Source organism: Lepidochelys kempii, chromosome 8 (genome assembly GCF_965140265.1).
Source record: "Lepidochelys kempii isolate rLepKem1 chromosome 8, rLepKem1.hap2, whole genome shotgun sequence".
Taxonomy (NCBI): Eukaryota; Metazoa; Chordata; order Testudines; family Cheloniidae; genus Lepidochelys; species Lepidochelys kempii.
The window spans coordinates 102,424,312-102,443,418 of record NC_133263.1 but is presented as its reverse complement, the minus strand read 5'-3'; the positions used below and the strand labels follow the sequence as shown (position 1 = coordinate 102,443,418).

The 19,107-nt window shown below is 46.9% G+C and overlaps 1 protein-coding gene across 1 annotated transcript in view; it reads right to left on the bottom strand.

The window, feature by feature from the left end:
* MOB3C (MOB kinase activator 3C) overlaps positions 1-19,107 on the bottom strand; it is a 49,810-nt gene that overhangs the window by 4,394 nt on the left and 26,309 nt on the right. The window contains exon 3 of the mRNA XM_073357814.1: positions 13,094-13,296. Within this exon, the coding sequence (XP_073213915.1) occupies positions 13,094-13,296 (203 nt within the window). The remainder of the gene's footprint in view (positions 1-13,093; positions 13,297-19,107) is intronic.

The following is a 19,107-nucleotide window of genomic DNA, read 5'->3' as shown; positions in this document are numbered from 1 at the left end:
AGTCAATGAGAATCTTTTCATGGATGTCAATGGGCTTTGGATCAAGCCCTTTGAGACCAGCTGTACCCAGTGCTGAGTCTGTCTTACAAGGGGGTGGATGCCTTCCAGACCAGCTGGAGTGGAAATGTTTAGACAGGAGCATGCAGTTCACACGGAGAGTCCCTTGGATGATACCTCAAACACTGTCTAGATCAGCAGGCACTGAAGATGCCATAACACTTTTCCATAAGAGAAGGGGTTTGACCTGCTGTCCGTATCCAACACTTTCCTTTCCCTCCACTTTGGTGTAGCTCATGGAGGGCATGATCCAACTCCAGTTGAAGTCAACAAGAGTGTTTCCATTGACTTTAATCAGAACTGGATGGGCCCTGTGCACTGGTTGGCTACTATACTCCACCTCAGAAGCAACTGGACTGTCGTGGTGCTGGAGGTTCTTTTGGGATGGTTAGAAATGTGAACTACTGTTAACCGTGGCTGCTGCTTCCAAAGCATTGTTGCATTGTGATGCATTGTTTTTGTCTAGGTCCTATACACACAGTCGTTTAATCTCAGTTATGGATGGGTGAACTTTTATAAGCAAATGGGCATTGATCTTCTAACCCTTGGAGTGTGGATGACACCTGTGAATGGAGGATTGAGGGCTGGGAGCAGATAGGACAGGGCTGCTCGTTCAGATTTGGTGGGAGTTCTGGTCCCAACTCCCTGGGGGAAGGAAAAGGGTTTGACGGCTGGGACAGAGGACTGGACACAACTAGATACCTAAGGAGGGAATAAGCAGCTTTGTCTCATGACCAAATCCAGTCGTTAAAACGATCATAAAACACATATTTATCAAGCTAATGATTTGCCTTCTTTAAGAAGAAGCCCAAGAGCGTACCACTGCTAAGACAGAACTCTTAGCTGGGCTGCTAATTAGCTCTGCAAAATAAATTACTTGGGGGAAAAGTAAAATCAGTATGCAGAGATGCCTCTTTTAGGAAATAAATGCTGAGCATGGAGAGCTAATTACTTGCTAGAGGTCTATTGTCATTAGAATAGGGTCATTACTAAGCTAGAAGAAGAAAGGTTATTTATATGGTGGGCACACACAAAGACATTAAATTATCATTTAAGAATGGTATTTAATAATCACAGACGTGAACACATTCTCAGAATTAAGGCTCTCAATTCATCCTTAAAGGGGCTGTGTCAACGCAAAAAAAAAAAAAAATATGCCAAATTATAGAGAAAGCCTAAGATTAGTTTCAGAGTAACAGCCGAGTTAGTCTGTATTCGCAAAAAGAAAAGGAGGACTTGTGGCACCTTAGAGACTAACCAATTTATTTGAGCATGAGCTTTCGTGAGCTACAGCTCACTTCATCGGATCCGATGAAGTGAGCTGTAGCTCACGAAAGCTTATGCTCAGATAAACTGGTCAGTCTCTAAGGTGCCACAAGTCCTCCTTTTCTTTTTCCTAACATTAGTATAGCTGAAAGATTAGAGAAAAAGATACTTTATTCCTTCCATTTTACCAATAAATCCGTTTCAGTTTCCCTTGTACAGTCAGATAGGCCAACAACAAAAGAAATTGGCTATCATACAACAAGAGGGGAGGGAAAATACATTAAAAAGGAAAAAGTGTGATTGTAAAAAACACAAGGACTGAGAGAGGGACTGAGGGGCAAGTGTGGAACCCGAGGCTACTTTTTGAAACTCACTCAATTCCACAGGGACAGTGTCACTCCGTGCTGCTAAATATTACGGCAGGAAGATCAGTGTATGATTTATGTACCATCTGTGCTGCAGTGCCTCAGTGTGGCCAACCCCTGTGGTACAAAAGTCATGAGTCAGCCCACCCCTTCTCCTCCCCCCCCCCGCCAAATGATGAGATTGTCTTACAAGTCATGAGATTCTTAAAAAATAATACTGGGGTTTTTATTTGCCTTTTGAGCCTTTAGAAGTTATGTTTTCATTTTTTTCTTCACAACCGTGAGGGCTAGAAACCTAAGCTTATGCCCAAATAAATGTGTTCGTCTCTAAGGTGCCACAAGTCCTCCTGTTCTTTTTGCGGATACAGACTAACACGGCTGCTACTCTGAAACCTCACATAATCACATGATTCCAGGAGCTGGGGCTTTAAGAAAAAATAAAAAGTACCATGACTAGCAAACACATGGTGGAGTGGGGAGGCAGCTGGCTAATCTAGCTATTTATAATTAAATAGCTATTTCCATGGTAGGCTGAATGGGCATCCTGCGGAGAGCTTGGAAATACACCCCACCCCCCACCCCGGGGGAGTTGTTTAAAGAAATAAAAATGTTTAAAAGATCACACGTGTGGGAGAAGGTGCGATCTCCTCGCAGAAAGGGAAGACACACCAGATGGGACAGAGGGACCTAGACAAATTGGAGGATTGGGCCAAAAGAAATCTGATGAGGTTCAATAAGGATAAGTGCAGGGTCCTGAATCAACTGAATCTAACTTAAGATACCCTGAAAGTTTCAGGAATGAAAGAAGGATAGCGCTGAAGCAAGACATGGGGAGCAAAAGAGGAGAGCTTCTCGGTGCCCCTTTAAGAGTTGCCTTGGTGATGTTGCCAAGGAGGTCATAAGAAGCTAGAATCCATAAAGGCTTGAGCTGTAAAATCTAATTTCAGTCTTTTTTTCCCAGTGCTTTTTTTTTTTTTTTTTAAATGTAGCAGAAAAACTATCAGCGGAGAGGATGGAGTTGATATGCAGAAACATATCAGAAATCAGCGAGGTGATTAACATTGTCCATTTTCCACACAAACGGTGCAGGAGGAGGGGGGTAGAAAATCCCAACTTCCCATTTCAACAGAACACAGTCCGGCCATAAATACAGCCTCGGGTTTGATGCCTTGTTTTCGGTACAGAATCATAATGCATTCTGCTCATGCTGTCCCCAAGAGATACTGCCCCAAAGATCTCCCTGGAGACTGAAGACCCTGTCTGCACTGGGAAAGTTTGTCAGCAGGAGGACTCTGGGGCTCTGAAGGGAGAAAGGGCAACAGGGGAATTGCCCACCTTGGATTCTTGGAGTTGAAGTCAGTGGCTCTCTGACTATGCTCCGTGGACTACTAGAGATCTAAGGAGCACTCTATGGTTGTCTGCAGCGAGCTGGATGGGTATGGGTGGCAGGAAGGTGACACTACAGAACTAGCTGGTACAGAGCAACTACGATGTGATGGCCATGGCCTCTAGCCCTCTTGTATGGGCCATGCGGAGTGTCCAGAAGGCCTGTGTAGCCCTTCAAGGATGGGGGCTCCCTTCCAAGACTGGTTTGCAGAGTACGAAGCCTCACAAGTGGTAGGCCAGATGCAAATTACAGCTGTGGGGGGCTACGTGGGCAAAGTTAAGGCCTAGTGTAGGCCAGTGCAACCCCAGTGAAGTCAGAAGTCTCGTTTACAGAACGGCTGGATACAGTCAGTCAATGTCTTTTCACTTAGCTTCAGGAAGAAAGTATCTAGAAACCGGACCCCCTTTCTACTAGGACCCTCCCCACAACTAAATAGCCCACACCTCCTGAGCTCAAGTTACATGCATGCCTCTCTGCATCAATCTGCTCTTTGAGGGTGCTCTGGGATGGAACAGGTTTCGCAATTCTTAGATGGTGACGAGACTTTCCAGAGGTTACCCAGCAACAGAGCCAGGAATGTATTCAGACACCTAGGTTCTCCATCCATTGCTCTGCCTACAAGTCCACACTGCCCGTTATGCCTGTTGTCTCCAGTTTGCCCATGGGAGCCACGTCATGGGGGATGCCAGATATTCTTAGCCTTTAGAAACAAATCCAATTTTTTTATCATCCACAAGGGCTTTGGGGTTTTCAACTTTTGCCTCCCAGATCTCTAAATTGTTCTATCCTTCCCCCCACCCCCCACACACATCCCCACACACTTTTAAAGCTAAGAAACAAGCTTGAGACAAGCCACTAATTTGTTACTTCTCAGCAATAAACACTCACTCCGTTTTCTTAGCAAGACCGAGAGAGGAAAATACTAAAGAACCACAATGGCAACAGACAGAAGCCAAGGAAACAACACAGGTGGGTGATGCTAGTGACCAATTTGCTCCAGGTTTTGTGCTAGTGATTTCACGGCATTAGCTGTAAACAATAAGCCTGATGGTAAGCTCGGTGTCGTATCTCAGCTCTCAACACAAGAATAATGCAAGAAAAAGAGACAGAGTGGGGTTCCAAAGAACTGGGTTTCTTATTTACAAAGACCTAGCTACAGATTTTATATATAATTGCTATGTTAGGATCTGGGGGCTTCTGCAAGAGGAGACAAGGAGGCAGCTCCCAAACTGTTTAAAGGGGTACCCCCCAATTCCTATACACGACGCTCAGAAAGGATGAAATGGCAAGGGATCATTCAGCATGTTGCCAGGACTGACCTGCCCAAGTCTCAATCAATCCGACTTTCCTCATGTCTTCTTGGGCTTTCTTTAAAAAGGAGATGTTATAGATTTTTTTTTTTCAAAAAGTTTGCTTAAACTTTGACTATTTGCAAAAAAACAAAAACAACCTTCCCATAACAACAGTTAAACAAAAAGGTTTTCACAAATTCTTCTGATCATACCCTTGACATACAAACCTTTCTTCCATTGGTCACCAGGATGAATCCCGCCCAGGTCAGCAGTAAGTTAAAGTCATTATCACTTGAAAAATGAAAAGGAGGACTTGTGGCACCTTAGAGACTAACAAATTTATTTGAGCATAAGCTTTTGTGAGCTACAGCTCACTTCATCGGATGCATTCAGTGGAAAATACAGTGGGGAGATTTATATACATAGATTTCAGATTTCAGAGTAACAGCCGTGTTAGTCTGTATTCGCAAAAAGAAAAGGAGGACTTGTGGCACCTTAGAGACTAACCAATTTATTAGAGCATAAGCTTTCGTGAGCTACAGCTCACTTCTTCAGATGCATATCGTGGAAACTGCAGCAGGCTTTATATATACACAGAGAATATGAAACAATACCTATTCCCACCCCACTGTCCTGCTGGTAATAGCTTATCTAAAGTGATTTCCAGCACAAATCCAGGTTTTCTCACCCTCCACCTCTGTACAAGTTTTTTCATGCAGTTGATAGATTTCCACTCCATACGGCTAAATGCAGTGCCTTGCATAATGACAGGTTTCAGAGTAACAGCCGTGTTAGTCTGTATTCGCAAAAAGAAAAGGAGTACTTGTGGCACCTTAGAGACTAACCAATTTATTTGAGCATGAGCTTTCGTGAGCTACAGCTCACTTCATCGAATGCATACCGTGAAAACTGCAGCAGACTTTATATATACACAGAGAATATGAAACAATACCTCCTCCCACCCCACTGTCCTGCTGGTAATAGCTTATCTAAAGTGATCATCAGGTGGGCCATTTCCAGCACAAATCCAGGTTTTCTCACCCTCCACCCCCCCCACACAAATTCACTCTCCTGCTGGTGATAGCCCATCCAAAGTGACAACTCTTTACACAATGTGCATGATAATCAAGTTGGGCTATTTCCTGCACAAATCCAGGTTTTCTCACATCCCCCCCACCCCCATACACACACAAACTCACTCTCCTGCTGGTAATAGCTCATCCAAACTGACCACTCTCCAAGTTTAAACCCAAGTTAAACCAGAACATCTGGGGGGGCGGGGTAGGAAAAAACAAGAGGACACAGGCTACCTTGCATAATGACAGGTTTCAGAGTAACATAATGACTTAGCCCCATAAACATGGGGAAATAGTTAACGACAGACTGCTGAATTGGAATTCCCCATGTTTATCGCCCCCAACCCCCCACTGTTCCTCAGACGGTCTTGTCAACTGCTGGAAATGGCCCACCTTGATTATCATACAGAAGGTCCCCCGCCCCCGCTCTCCTGCTGGTAATAGCTCACCTTCCCTGATCACTCTCCTTACAGTGTGTATGGTAACACCCATTGTTTCATGTTCTCTGTGTATATAAATCTCCCCACTGTATTTTCCACTGCATGAATCCGATGAAGTGAGCTGTAGCTCACAAAAGCTTATGCTCTAATAAATTTGTTCGTCTCTAAGGTGCCACAAGTCCTCCTTTTCTTTTTGCAGATACAGACTAACACGGCTGCTACTCTGAAACCTGTCATTATCACTTGAGAGGCTGTTTGTTAACTTACATGAAACGAGCCTGTAAGATGCAGTCCAGTTCCCAAGTGCCCACAATACCGCAGTCATGATCTACTACCCTAGAAACCACCCGATCCTTCCTACACAATGGTGGCATCTCCTCTGGTGGCATCCATGTCTCTACCAGAAAACAGCAAGTGCAAATGACCGCTGACACAATTTTGCCCCACAGTTTAAGTCACTTTGGTGTCAAAATACCCAGTTAGTTGGACCAATTAAGTGGTTTGACATTAAGTTGCGTCAACTACATCTGCAATTATTTGCATCTGCAAAATTCCACTTGCAAAATTGGAGGTTTGATTAAGACCAGCCTCTCTCTGAATAGTTTACATGACTTTTCATCCATACATCAACAGCCTCTCCGTTCATTCTCTTGTCCTAAATTGCCCAATCTTCCTGTATTTGGTCCCGCGCTTTCCTCTGCCCTCTGAGCTGCATTTTCACTTCAGCTTTGTGTCACTACTTGTAATTCCATCCCTATTGTGATCGCCGCCCCCTTCCCCCTCATGCACAGTGTAACACATCTTGGTGCCAAAAGACATCCATTACACTCAGAATATCCCCACAGCAGTGCCTTGCTAATTAATAATCCAGAGGTTGGCCAATGTCATTTCCCATCCCTACGACCCGACTTCACTTGCCCCAGGAAAACAAATGTTTCTGAAGACCCACATTTCTTGAGCCGGTCTTGGGCCAAGAGACGTAACCAATTAATATTGCTTAGCACTGTGTAAGCATACAGGGATGAATCCGGCTCCTTCTCAAAACCACAGAGTTTGATGGGGCCAGATTTTGGGACTATGCCCCAGGAGGTAGAGAAGTTATTAGACTCATTTTCCCCAAGGCCAAGCAGTGAGTCAGGATTAGAAATCACAAGCTCCTTCTTCCCGAACGCCAGTGATCATTTTTCTAAAGCAGAGGTTCCCGATCTGTTGCCTGCGGGACATTTGCCAGTGGCTCATCCCACGGTGCTGGCTCCTCCCTCTCATTTCCAGCTGCTACATCCCATAACAAGGCAGCTAAATGGTGCTCGGCACTTTCCAAATATCACTCAGCCATGGGCGGCAGGTATCGAAGGCCAGGGGAGGCTAAGCCACCCCTAACCCAGGCCGTGGCCTTGCCCACATTCCGCCCCAAGGCCCTGCCTTCCCTCCTCTGTATGATGAGATAACAACACTTCCTCCCGCACAGTGGTGTGGTGCCGACAGGTTTATGAAGCACTCAGATGCTGCAGTGATGGGGAGCAGATTACCTTAGACTGACAGGTTTTATTTGCCTTACAGTAGCATCTACAGGTCCAGGCCCCAGTATAATACGAATGCCTAGATCTTATATAGTGCTTTTCAACCATGGATCTCGAAGTACGTCACAGTCTTTACCCCATTTATCCTCACGGAACCCCCGGGAGGTAGGGCAGTGCTGTTTTCTCCATTGTACAGAGGCACAGAGAGGCTAGGTGACTTGCCAAAGGCCACACAGGGTGGTGGAAACCCAGATTTCCCAAAACCTAAGCTTGTCCCTAATCACTGGATCATCCTTTCTCTCCTGTTGTGCTAGGCATGGTATAAACTAACATGTATTAGTTTGGGGAAGGTCTCTGGCCTGTGTTTTATAGGGGGCCAGATGAGAAAATCACAATGGTCCCTTCTGGCCTTGGGATCTACGACTATAACAGAGACAGGCCCTTGCCCAGGGACATTATAGGATTGTGAGCAGGGTGGGAGGCAGAGCCCAGAGCAGGGAAGGAGGTGCCCCGGAGACATACTCTATGACAAGTTGGTTCACACTAGGGAAAAGTTGGAGAAGCTCTATGTTAGGCTCCCCTGCCTCTCAGAATTAGCCAAATCCTCTCTGGTGGCTGGGCTTAGTTAATGTGTCCTACAGATCACTGCAGCAATGCTTAGCCAAGGGTCCTGCTGGCCAGCAATAAGATAATACTTGGCACTTCTCGAGTATTTGGGGCTTTCACTGCACTCTATGGAGGTAGGGAAGCATTGAAACCAATCCCTGGTCAACGGTGAATGCCACAGTTTGTCGTTATGTAGCACGCTGGGGCCATTCAAAACTTCAACAGCAGGAACAGAACTTACACCCTCCTACTCTGTCAAAGTACAGGAGTGATCTGCCATATAGGTCAGCTGAGTCATTCTGATTTCATCCACTGGAGGGTATTGGTGCGTGTTACATGCCAATTCACTGCACTACTGCAGAGAAGGATGCTCCGGTGGTGAGGATGCTCACCTGCAACTTCAGAGCTCCAGGTTCAATTCCCTGCTCCTCCAGAGTGCCTGGGTGACTGGGCCTCAGTTCCCCTTCTGTGCAATGGGGATAACACTGCCCTGACTCACAGGAGTGCGGTGACAACAACCACCTTAAGGACCGCCAGGCACTCAGATACTATGACAAGTGGGGGGATGAGATAAGCACTAGAACTAGATAGATCCTCCCCGCTTCCTAGCTACAGAAAGTGAACTCTGGGGAGGTTGTGTGAGTCACACAAGCGAGTGAGCAGCAGAGCCAAGAATAAAGCGCCACTTCTCCAGACTCCCAGGCTCTGTTATAGCCACTACACCATGCTTCCACCCGCTAAGAGGAACAGGTGGCTAAGGAGAGGGCAGTATAGCTCAGTGGTTTGAGCATTGGCTTGCTAAACCCAGGGTTGTGAGTTCAATCCCTGAGAGGGCCATTTAGGGATCTGGGGCAAAAATTGGGGATTGGCCCTGCTTTGAGCAGGGGGTTGGACTAGATGACCTCCTGAGGTCCCTTCCAACCCTGATATTCTATGACAGAAAGGGAGTTTGGCTGAGAGAGCAGGAGGAGAGATAGAAGCTCTCTGATGCAGCTGCTCTCTGCATATCTTACATTCCCCAATTCGCCAATGAAAAGGGCTGACTGAGTCCATGACCTGAAACAAAAGGCACAAGTCAAGGCACAAATCGGCCCATTGCTTTGGAGGAAGTTGTCATAGGTGTATATTCCAAATGAGCAACAACAAATATCTAGATACGAATTTCATGAAAAGGCACATGAAAAAAATCCATATCACCATGGCTAGGGGTAAGAATCTGCCCTCTGTTATAGGAATCAGACCAGACGACTAATGGTCTCCTGTGTGGAGCAGGGGCATTGTAGACTAGTGGGTAGAGTGAGACCCTGAAAGTTCTGTTCCAGGCCCTGCCACTGACTTGCAGTTTAACCTCAAGCAAGTCACTTAGTCTACCTCTGCCTCAGTTTACCCCTTCTGAAAAGCAAGATAAGTTCATTCATCTTGCTAAAGTGCATTAAGTTTCTTTGCTGAAAGGGGCGATTTAGGTGCAAAATATTATTTTCTCATTCTTACAATTCACACCGAGACACAGCCAGCAAAAAAACCCCTATCAAATAAACAAAGACCCGGGACTTATTGAAAGGGTGCAAGGATGTTAGCACTGAAACTTCCACTTATTGTGTCTTAAAGGAAAGCGCATTAGGGAGGGGGAAGTGGTTTATTATAGCAACATTCTTTTCCCTCTCATCCTCTTCAGCTTCCTGGTCTTTAATAGTGTTTGGGGCCAGAGGCGGAAAAGAGCAGCTCCCAGATAAGACAAGCTTAGCACAGCTCCTGCTGTCTCAGCCAGACGGGGGCTGTTTTTTTGGGGGGAGGGGCACTCAGCTACTACCTCCAGCCCATGGGATCCGGTTGGAGTCTTGGCTGCACTAATAAGCCATATTTTTCACATGTATAGCAGAGAAAAGCACTTTACAAAAACTACTAGCTAGATCTTACTGAGTGATTTGGCCTTCTCCACACCACTCTGGCAAAATTCAGCCATCTCTGGGGCAGACTAGAGCGGCGGCCAGCCAGCACATGGTCAAGGGGAGGGCAGTTTTGGAGAAGGAACTCAGAGCAAATCCCCCTGCTCACAGGAGAAGTGCCCTGAGCTATTTATGGACTGCACAAAGCAGATGGGACCTTGATTTTCCATCACTTCTGAAAGTGAACGAATTGTACAGGAGTCCTGGGTGCCTTTCGCAGTCAGCGCCCTCTCGCAGCTGTGCGTGATGCCATGGCAACTGCCTCAGTTTCTCTCCCTCTACCATCAGTCGTTTGGCCCTGTGCAGGGTGGCTTCCTCTTAGGAGTCCAGCTGAGTCGTCTATAGCCTCTCCCCTTGAGGGGCAGTGAACCCTAGCAAAGAAGCAATAATCGCAGCCCCCATAGACTCCAGACTCCTTGTCTCCAGATCCTTTTGCTAGTAGATGGTAGGAGACCCCAGCAAGGCCTGCTCACTCCTCTGGGATCCAAGGGACCCTTCATTAAGCAGCAGGGACTGGCTCCTCGCAATCCCTTGGTGCTTCCTGGTCCACCGCTCCTGTAACCCTCTTCCAGACTCACAGTTTCTGATTCTCTTTCTCTGGAAGTTCGACTTGCGGCTGCTCTTCTGCTGAAGGAGTCTGTGCTTAGCTGAGAGAGCTGGTCTACCTGTTAACCCCTTCGTGGTCATGGCAGCCTGGGGTCTATGCACCCCACGACCCCAGGACTTACTTTCTCCGACTCAGAAGAAGTTACCTTGCTGGGGTTTGAATCACTGAGTCAGAGTATTTGACCTAAGACTTAGCCATTCCCTTAGCCCCCAGGTGGTCACCCACAGAGCAAGCCATCTGCTGAGCACGCAAGCTATCACGAATGGTTGGGTCTGTTAGACGCCAATTTAGAGATGCACCAAGAGCCAAGGAAGATGAAGTTACACCAAGGATGAATGCGGCCTGTTGCCCTTCAGATGACCACTGGCATCATCGCACCAAGCAGCTCAGTTCCTCGTGGCCTCAGTGGAACCCATCAGTCACCCCTTCTGGCAAATAAGCTATCTGCTTTGAAAACCTTTTAGCATCTTCAACCTCCCATTCCAACCATGTGACACTCACGTTTTTGAGTAGCTGGGAATCAATCCAGCAAGAACCACAATGGGACGGAATAGTTATTGAGCCGCAGCTCATTAATACCGAACAAGTTTATCATGATTAGCATCATTAGGAAGAGGAGCTAATCAGGATGAGGTGCTACTTGCCAGGGCTCCAGGCCATTAGATCAGAATTAGTTCATCTTAAACTATTGATAGGTACGTCATATGAACCTGAGTGCTCTTTGGCCAGCTGAGCTATCATAACCTGAGTCAGAATCAAAGTGATGAGGCAGGATAATTAATTAGGCACCTGGATAGGTTTCTTCCCAAACTTCCAGCAGACCCCAAAACTTCTAGATTTTCCGTAACTCCCCTGTGTCAGCCATGTGGCACTACACAGAGTGTACAGTGCTCAAAGGGAGGAGGAACCCTGATCGGGTCAGGAAATAATGTCTCTCGCAGCCGGGCAATGGGGGAGGACAGTGGAGTTAAAGGCATGGATATAGACCCTGCAATCAGATCTGCGAAGGAGGAACTCTGTGCTCATGTAAAGCCCTCTCCATTCAAATGACCCTTCATGTCATCACAATTCTCTGCAGCCACAAAATCATAGACGCGTCAGGCTGGAAGGGACTCCAAGAGGTCATCAAGTCTGGTGCCCTGCACTATGGCAGGACCAAAGAAAGCTAGACCATCCCTGACAGGTGTACTTAAAAATCTCCAGTGATGGGGATTCCACCATCTCCCTTGGAAGCCTGTTCCACAGCTTACCTCCCCTTAGAATTAGAAAGATTTTTCCTAATATCCAACCTAAATCTTTCTTGCTGCAGATTAAGCCCATTACTTCTTGTCCTACCTTCAGTGGACATAGAAAACAATTGACCTCCTTATATCGGCTCTTAACATATCTGAAGACTTTCATCAGGTCCCCCATCAGTCTTCTTTCCACAAGAAGCAACATGCCCAGGTTTTCTAACCTTTCCTCATAGACCTCAGGTTTTCTAACCCGCTGATGATTTCGGTTGCTCTCCTGTGGACTCTCTCCAAGTCGTCCACATCTTTCCTAGAGTGTGGCGCCCAGAATTGGACACAGTCCTGCAGCTGAGGTCTCACCAGTGTTGAGTAGAGCAGGACAATTACCTTCAGTGCCATACATGCAACACGCCCACTAACATACCCTAGAATCATAGAATGTCAGGGATGGAAAGGACCTCAGGAGGTCATCTAGTCCAACCCCCTGCTCAAAGCAGGACCACATCAGAATGATACACATCAGCCATTTTTTGCAACTTCATCACACTGTTGATTCATATTCAATTTCTGATCCACTGTAACCCCCAGATCCTTTCTGACAATACTACTACCTAACCATTTATTCCCCATTTTGTAGCTGCACATTTGATTTTTTTCTTCATAAGTGCTTTGCACTCATCTTTCCGTCACCATGGCTGGAATCCAACCAGGCGGGCTGACCTAAATTATTATTGTGATAGCACGTAAGGACCCCAGCCAGGGATCAGGGCCCTGTTAAATGAGGCATAGTACAATCAGAGACCCTGTCCCAGGAGGGCTCACAAGCTTAGATATAGACAACAGGTGAATAAAGACATGCAAGCGTGGGCGAGGGCAAGGCAACAGTACAGAGAGGTGTGTTTGCACATATTAGGAGCCAGGGTGGTCTCAGTGGCCACGTGGTCACCAGCCCAACCGATACCACGAGGTATTTCTGGGTGCTGTGGCAGAGGCAGAGTTTAAGGAATGACTTAAAAAGAAGATCAGGTGGTGGTTTTGTGAATTTTGATGGGGAGTTCTTCCTAAGCATAAGGGAGAAAGCATGGAGGTGCTCGTGGGAAAGAGTGGAGAAGAGGGTGATCAAGGCAGATACTGCTGACAGTACGTCAATGTGAAAATAACAGAATGGGAACGAAGGGCAGGGTTCAATGGCGAAGGGCCATTAAGATGAGGACGAGGACTTTGGTGGGGAACAGGTCTTGTGTTCTCTCTCTGCAGAGAGGTGAATTTCACCCCCACGTGAAGTAGGCAACTTCTTACCAAAGGCTCCAGCTCCCGGTGGTCAATGAGGCTGAACTCTCTGCTGAAGTAGTAAAAGTGCTTGTAGCAGGTGTTGACATGGGCCTCGGCACCCATGCTGATGATACTATCGAAGTGATGGATGTAGACATGGACGAAGACTCGGAAAAGGCGGGTGAGGATCTTGGTACACACCTGCTGGAAATTCTTGGGGAAGGGGACTCCTGCAAGGCAGAAGCAAAAGCCATTTTCAGCGTTTAAGCATTTGACAATTTCCAAACAAGTAACATTTAAAAGGCTTGGTACATCATCACTGTAACAATATGGAGGATTCCACCTCACTATTTATTACACTGACGATCATCATTTTACTGTTTCCTGGCACTTCTCCCATCTGCTTGTAGTGTCCAACTGTTGTCTCTCATCTTACCATTAAGCACGTTTGTGAGTCTTTACAAGAACAGGTTTCAGAGTAGCAGCCGTGTTAGTCTGTATTCGCAAAGAGAAAAGGAGTACTTGTGGCACTTTAGAGACTAACAAATTTATCTGAGCATAAGCTCACGAGTACTCCTTTTCTCTTTACAAGAACAGGGTCTAGTTTTATGCACTGTGAGTATCTCCACTAAAGTCACTGGAAAGAGCTGCAGTGGGTTTTGGATCTGGATCACAGTTCAGAACTGTTCAAGAAACAGAATATTTCTTTTCTGGGAAGTTTTGAAATGACTGTCCATTCTCATTGAGAATTAAATGTCAAAGAAGCCAAAAATGTTGCTATGTGAAAAAAGACCAAAAAAGTGTTTTTAATTGGAAAGATCAACATGGGAAATTACCACATTTCAGACGCAAACAAAAATTTTACCAAATGTCAACGTGAAATGTTTTGGTTTAGTTTTGAAGCGGCGGCCATTCAAAATGCAGGTTTTTGTTTTGATTCTCCCAACTGGGGAAATTTCATCCAAACAACACCTTTCCGGCAGAAAATTCCAATCTTGGCAAAGCCACGTTTTCCAGTGGGAAAACTTTTCAGTTAAAAAAATTCCGCCAGCTCTACCCATTGGGCATAAAGTTAAGCATGCGCTTAAGTGTTTGCAGGATCGGGGGCTTAGCCTGTAATTTCTTTAGCCCGGTGGCTGTCTTTTCACAGAAGGGGTGCACGATATCTAGCACAATGGAACCTTGAGCCCTGATCGGACCCCACAGGTGCTACAAATAATTATCAGTAACAATAACAACCATCAAAGCTCTTAATAGACATTAGCTAATGAACCCTCCCAAATTCCTGTGACACGGGCATGCATTATTAAAGCTGGTTGAACGCTTTAAAATGACAATATTTTGTTGCACGGCCACCTTATCACCAAAAATTGAAAACACGCCTGTCTTTTGACTATTTACATTATTAGCTCTTTCGGTCAGGGGCTGTGTCTCCCCTGCAGCCGGGAGCACGCTTCGCAGCGCGGGTACACAGACACATGCTAGCACTGCTCAAGCTAGCATAACCAAATTACAGCGTAGTCCGGGGTAGCACAGGAGTGGTTCAGGCTAGCCACCCAAATACGCACGCAGAGGTTCCAGGCAGGTTTGTACTCAGGTGATTAGCTCAAGCCACCACCCACGCTACCCTGGCTACGTGGCTCTTTTTAGCATGCTAGCTTGAGCCGAGCTCGTGCATGTCTGTCTACCTGCGCTGAGCAGCACGCTCCCAGCTGCAGCATAGATGTCCGTGCAGCACAATGGGGCCCTGATCTCAGCTGGGGCCTCTAGGTGCCAGGGGAATACAAATAATAATGCCTCCACGGGCATACAGACACTGTTCTTATGTTTCCTTGATGGAGATATAACACCTGCGAACACCGGCAAGTGCCCTATCCAGCTATTCCTCCCAAATGCACCTTGCCCGGATCGGGTGCTAACTCCAGGAGTCTGGCTGCCCATGCACAGTGGGCTGGGAGAAAGGATCCCACTTCCCCCACCATACAAGCCTGCAGAGACACAGCTAGACTCAAGCTCAGAGAAGATTCATCTAAACTTGTCCGAGCCGAGCCAGCAAGTCAGTGGCCGTCGTGGGTTTATGCCACAGAAGGTCCTGGATTCTGGTGCTACGTTTAGTCTGTCAGATTTTGCCAGGCCTTTGCCAGTTTCAATGGAAGTTACATGGGAACACGGAGAAGAGGATCTGGAGCAGCAGCTGCTTCGCAGAATGGAAATCTCAGGGTGGCAGGTTTGCAGATGGGCGGTACAACTAAAACCATTCCAGTTCCAGCCACAGCCCCCTCTCCTTATTATGTATATTTAGCCATGTCTGAAAACAAGCTCCATACCAAACATTGATCTGTCTAACCAGGCTTTATAAGATATATGCATCAGAGCCCCATTAACGGTGCTCTTTCACCTCCGTTCACTATTAGACACCACTTTCAAAGACTAGCTGAGGAAGCGTCAGCAGCCATGCATTGGTTTTCTGCACCATACTTTCAAGTGGGCTATGCTGGGTCCCCCCCCTTTGAAGTCATGCCTCCCTGGAAACGTAGCAAGAGGCTGTTTAATCACTGAAGCTGCCCAGCCTAATGACGCACAGATTAGCATTTAAAGACATCTCAGAGGAGTTGCATCTGCACAATGCGGCTTCTTCCGATGATTTTCCGATGAACCCCTGGTGCGCCGATAAAGATGAGCGAGCATGTGTTAATTACAGCCATGTTCACCACAGTCCAGCCGCGCTCTGTGTATTAGTGCATAAAGCACTACTATTTAACCATGGGAAAAGTGTCAGGGCTGGATCTCGGTGAGTCCAATGACCACGGTAGGCCCAAGCCATGAAGTTTGGACCTGGATGCAGAGTTCAAGGGGATTTGGTCTGGGTTTCGTTTTGACCGGCTTTCGCAGCCAAAGAGTGCTAGATAGAGGAAATGGGACTAGGCAGTGTTAAATAGGGGCCAGCTGAAAAATTTGGCTCCATCTGAAGATTAGAGGAAGTGTTTTGTAAATCCAGATCTACACTTTCTCTCTGACCCACAACTCAACCTCCTCTCAGAGGCTCAGGGGACCTAGTGAATTTCACCTACAGGATTCCGGGTCAAATCCAGCCTAGCTTGGTAGTTGCTAAATGTTTACCAGGTGGTGGTAAAGCAGGTTGGCTGATCTCAGCCTTGTTCCCACCTGACAAGTGGGCCAATGCCACCACTGGGCTAAATCTGAGATGTACTTAAGAGGAGAGACACAGACTACAGCCTGTTTCCAAAAACATAGTTACCCCTAAGCTCTGAAAACTATCGGAAACATGATGACAAAGCACAACACATCAGGGGTTCCCCTTCGCATACATTGATTTAAAAAGCTGCATAGATTTCATGTTATTTATAGATCCAACGACCAGATTCTGCTTTCACTTATGTGGGAGAGACTCCGCTGGGTTTAATGGAATTACACCTGATTTTCACAGATACCAGGCTAAATTCTGCTCTGTTTTCTTCAACTAAAACACACTCAGCCCTCTGGTTTGTTGTTTGTTTTTTACCCTTTTGCTATGAGACAGGATTTCCACAGCCGATTATCAATAAGAAAAGGTGCGGTTAGGATTTTGCATCAAGTCTTTTATTGCTTTCATGGAAGGTGGGTGAACCATGAATACCTAACTGAGAAAACGAACCTATCGTGTGGACAGTAAAGGGTTAAATTGACTGTAGAGGATAATAGGACTGGCCTGTGGTTAAGGTCCCGGATGGGAACTCCAGAGCTTTGGGTTCTGTTCCTGGCTCGGTCACAGACTGTGTGTAAACAGCAGCAGGTCCCTTCATCTTTCCATTCCCCCAGCTGTAAAACGGGGCTAAGAATCCTGCCTTACTGAGCGTGTAAGATCTTTGGGGCAGGGACTGTCCCTCACTATGTGTTTGTACAGTCCCTAGCACAGTGAGGCCCCGATTTTGCCTGGAGACTGAGGCGCTAATAATGTAGCTGAGATATATGAAATGCTGCCTCTAAGGAAACCAAACCAAACCCCGAGGTCTGCTGGGGGACAAGGCTGTGAGGTGATTCCATGGGATGAGCAATTTTGCCCTCTATAATAGCAAAGCAAGCAAGCAGCTTGTTCAGTTTCCCCGCAGCCTGGAGGGTCTAGGTTAACTGGGGCTCTCTTTGGGCCTGATCCAAAGCCCACTGCAGGCTGCTGGAGTCTTCCACTGACTTCAGCAGGCTTTGGATCAAGCTCTTGATTGGATCGAGTAAAAGCCCTAAATATTTGAGATCAGCAGCTCACCTGGAGATGGAGCTGCTGTTACTGCATAGAGAAGGAAGGCAGAACATCACGGCCCCAGCAGAGTAAGATGAGGCTGGAAAATGATGAAGCATCAGCCAGCAACACTCCCCTTAATAAAGAGGATCCATCACAGTCAGTGACTTTTAATGAGTGTGTGTTTTCAGCATTGCCACTGGGAAACCGCTCTGCTCTCCAGAGGGGCTTCTGAGATGCTGTTCATAACACTACCAGGGACTCAGCAAGGGGCTGTTGTGAAGGAAGCAGCGAATGCCGCAGCTCTGTGTTTGTGACCTAGTGTTGCTTACGCATCCTGCTTCCCTGATCCCTTTTCCGACCAAAACAAAAAGCAAGGAAGAAACTTGATCCAACTTGCCAGTTTTAGTGTATGCTGTAAACAACCCCTGGGGCGGTGCTTATAAAATCAGATCACATGGTAAAACCAGGTCAGGGGGCTGGAGTGGGAAATAAAGTCTGTTTCCCAGAGCTAGTATTGTCAGAGGACTAGATTCTTTGCTCTGGCTGAGTTTACACTTAGGGCGGGACCAAGGGGAGTGGGAAAGGTAGCTTTACACCACTCTGGGTTCCAGGGCTGGCCAGGAACCAGTCCAGACTTCTGAGTGCCTTAGAGCAGCCTCAGGGCTGCTCTAACTTACATCTAGCTGCCAACAGCTCTGAGGGGACATTTCAGCAGCTGGGGACCACTGTGGTGTAAAGACACTCTGGCCACACCCTCTTCTTCATGAGAATAGCCAATGCACTGGGGCAAGGGAGGTGCCACCCAGGGACGTCACTGAAGAATTCTCTTTGGGCAAGGGGCAATTTAGAGAGGGCAGAGTCTCAAGTGTTTTGTGACACCAAACCAGTAATGGGTAGGGAATGGAAGTTCCCTGTTCAGACCAGGAGATGGAGAAGTCCACTACTGAGAACGCAGAGACGATGTCTTCCCAGCCAGAGTCACCTCCTATGTGCACACTCCCAACCTTCTCGTTAAAAGATCAACAATCACAGGTCCAAGAATTTATATTGCTCTGCCATCACCTTCTGCAAGAATGTTCTTCCGCTGATGCCTAGGTCTGTGCTAGTTCTGTGGAGCTCAATGCCCAGCCCTCTGGAGGGATGAACTCCCAACGAGACAAAAACCAGGGAAAAAAATGTTTGCATGAACTCCCATGCACCGAACTCATCAGCTCCAGTTACCACGGCCCAAGACTGATAGGCTAGTCCCCACTTCTGCCACATGGTGCCACAGTGTTATGATTCCCCATGAACACACACACAAGCCCACATATGCCCATGTGGCACTGGAGTTGGTATTGCCTTTGATTTGGAGTGTGCAGGGGATGTTAACAGGCAGCTGTGGGTGAATAAGGCAGAAAGGTTTCCAAGCGATCAGACACGGTGACATCAGGCAGATCGGACAAACTGGATTTGGCAAAGTCACCCCGAGCACGTGCTTGATGTTCAACTGTAACTGAACGTGAATTCTCCACGTCATGCTCTCCTCTGACATGTCAGTACGTTGTCCCTTCTCATCCACCCCTACATCCCATCACATGGCTGCATAAGCTGCCACATCAGCCTTTTATAAGAACTGAAGAACTATGCCCCGTCCTAGGGAAAGGGCTCATCATAATAATACGAAATTTATTATCCCAGCCCATCGAGTCCAGATTCCTGCTGCCACCCTGCTTCGGATGAAACGGGAAAATAAGCACAACACCCCTGTGCATGGGAAGTAGTAATTCCTTCCTGACCCCTGAGATGGCCAGGAAACGACCTG